General features: G+C 56.8%; 1 protein-coding gene across 1 annotated transcript in view; it reads left to right on the top strand.

Moving 5' to 3' along the window:
- ARHGAP35 (Rho GTPase activating protein 35) overlaps nt 1-751 on the top strand; it is a 7780-nt gene extending 7029 nt beyond the window's left edge. Inside the window, exons 4-5 of the mRNA XM_010004635.1 lie at nt 146-299; nt 388-751. Coding sequence (XP_010002937.1) covers nt 146-299; nt 388-751 — 518 coding nt within the window. The remainder of the gene's footprint in view (nt 1-145; nt 300-387) is intronic.
- Nucleotides 752-1161: the final 410 nt, after the last annotated feature.

Genomic DNA, 1161 nt, shown 5'->3' with positions numbered 1-1161 from the left:
CACTGTGGGGACCCCAACCCACCAAGGAGGACCCCCCTGGGAGGAGGGACATCATCTGATCCATGGGGGTCACCAACCAAACCAAGGGGGGACACCAAGAATCCATGGGGGGACACCAACCAAACCAAGGGGGGACACCACCAAGGGGGTCCTGCTGCACCTCCCCCACCCTCTCCCCTTCCCCTCCTCCCAGAAATCAACGACAGGGAGCAGAAGCTCCACGCCCTGAAGGAGGTTCTCAAGAAGTTCCCCAAGGAGAACTACGAGGTCTTCAAATACGTCATCGGCCACTTGAACAAGTAGGTTGGACTTGGGGGTCGGAGAACCAAGAACCCTTGCAGAAAAACCTGCTCATGGGGGGGGTCTTTTTGCTCCTTTCCACGCCAGGGTCAGCCACAACCACCGAGTCAACCTGATGACCAGTGAGAACCTCTCCATCTGCTTCTGGCCCACCTTGATGAGACCCGACTTCAGCACCATGGACGCCCTGACGGCCACGCGCACCTACCAGACAATCATCGAACTCTTCATCCACCAGTGCCCCTTTTTTTTCTACAACAGGCCCATCCTTGACCCCCCCAACGCTGCTCCAGCTTCTCCATCCACTGCTTCTCCTGCTGGTCCCTTCCTTCCCACCACCCCAGCCGTGGGCCAAGGGTCTTCTCCTCCCCGTACCCCCCCGCCCTCGCCGCAGTCGCCCGTCCAACCCCTCCTCCCGGCCCAGCTCCATGCTGAGCAGCACACGCTGTGAGTTGGGGCCCCTGAAACCCACCAGAACCTCCTAAACCACCCTGAAAAACCCCAGCAGAACCACCTGAACAGCCCCAAAAACTCAACGGGCCCAAAAACCCCAACGGAATGGCCCAAAACCCCAACGGAATGGCCCAAAACCCCAACAGAATGGCCCAAAACCCTAGTGAAACAGCCCAAATCCCCAACAGAACGACCCAAAAACCCAACAGAACGACCCAAAAACCCAACAAAATGGCCCAAAACCCCAGCAAAATGGCCCCAAAACCAAGCAAAAGGACCCAAAATCCCAACGAGAGGGCCCAAAATCCCAAGGAAACCATCAAAACCACCAGAACAGCCCAAGAAACCCAACAAAACGGCCCAAAACTCTTAACAAAATGGCCCCAAAACCCCATCAAAACCATCCAA

This window comes from Chaetura pelagica, unplaced genomic scaffold (genome assembly GCF_000747805.2).
Source record: "Chaetura pelagica isolate M959 unplaced genomic scaffold, ChaPel_1.0 scaffold629, whole genome shotgun sequence".
Taxonomy (NCBI): Eukaryota; Metazoa; Chordata; class Aves; order Apodiformes; family Apodidae; genus Chaetura; species Chaetura pelagica.
Note: the sequence above shows the minus strand (reverse complement) of the source record. Positions and strands in the feature narration are given on the sequence as shown.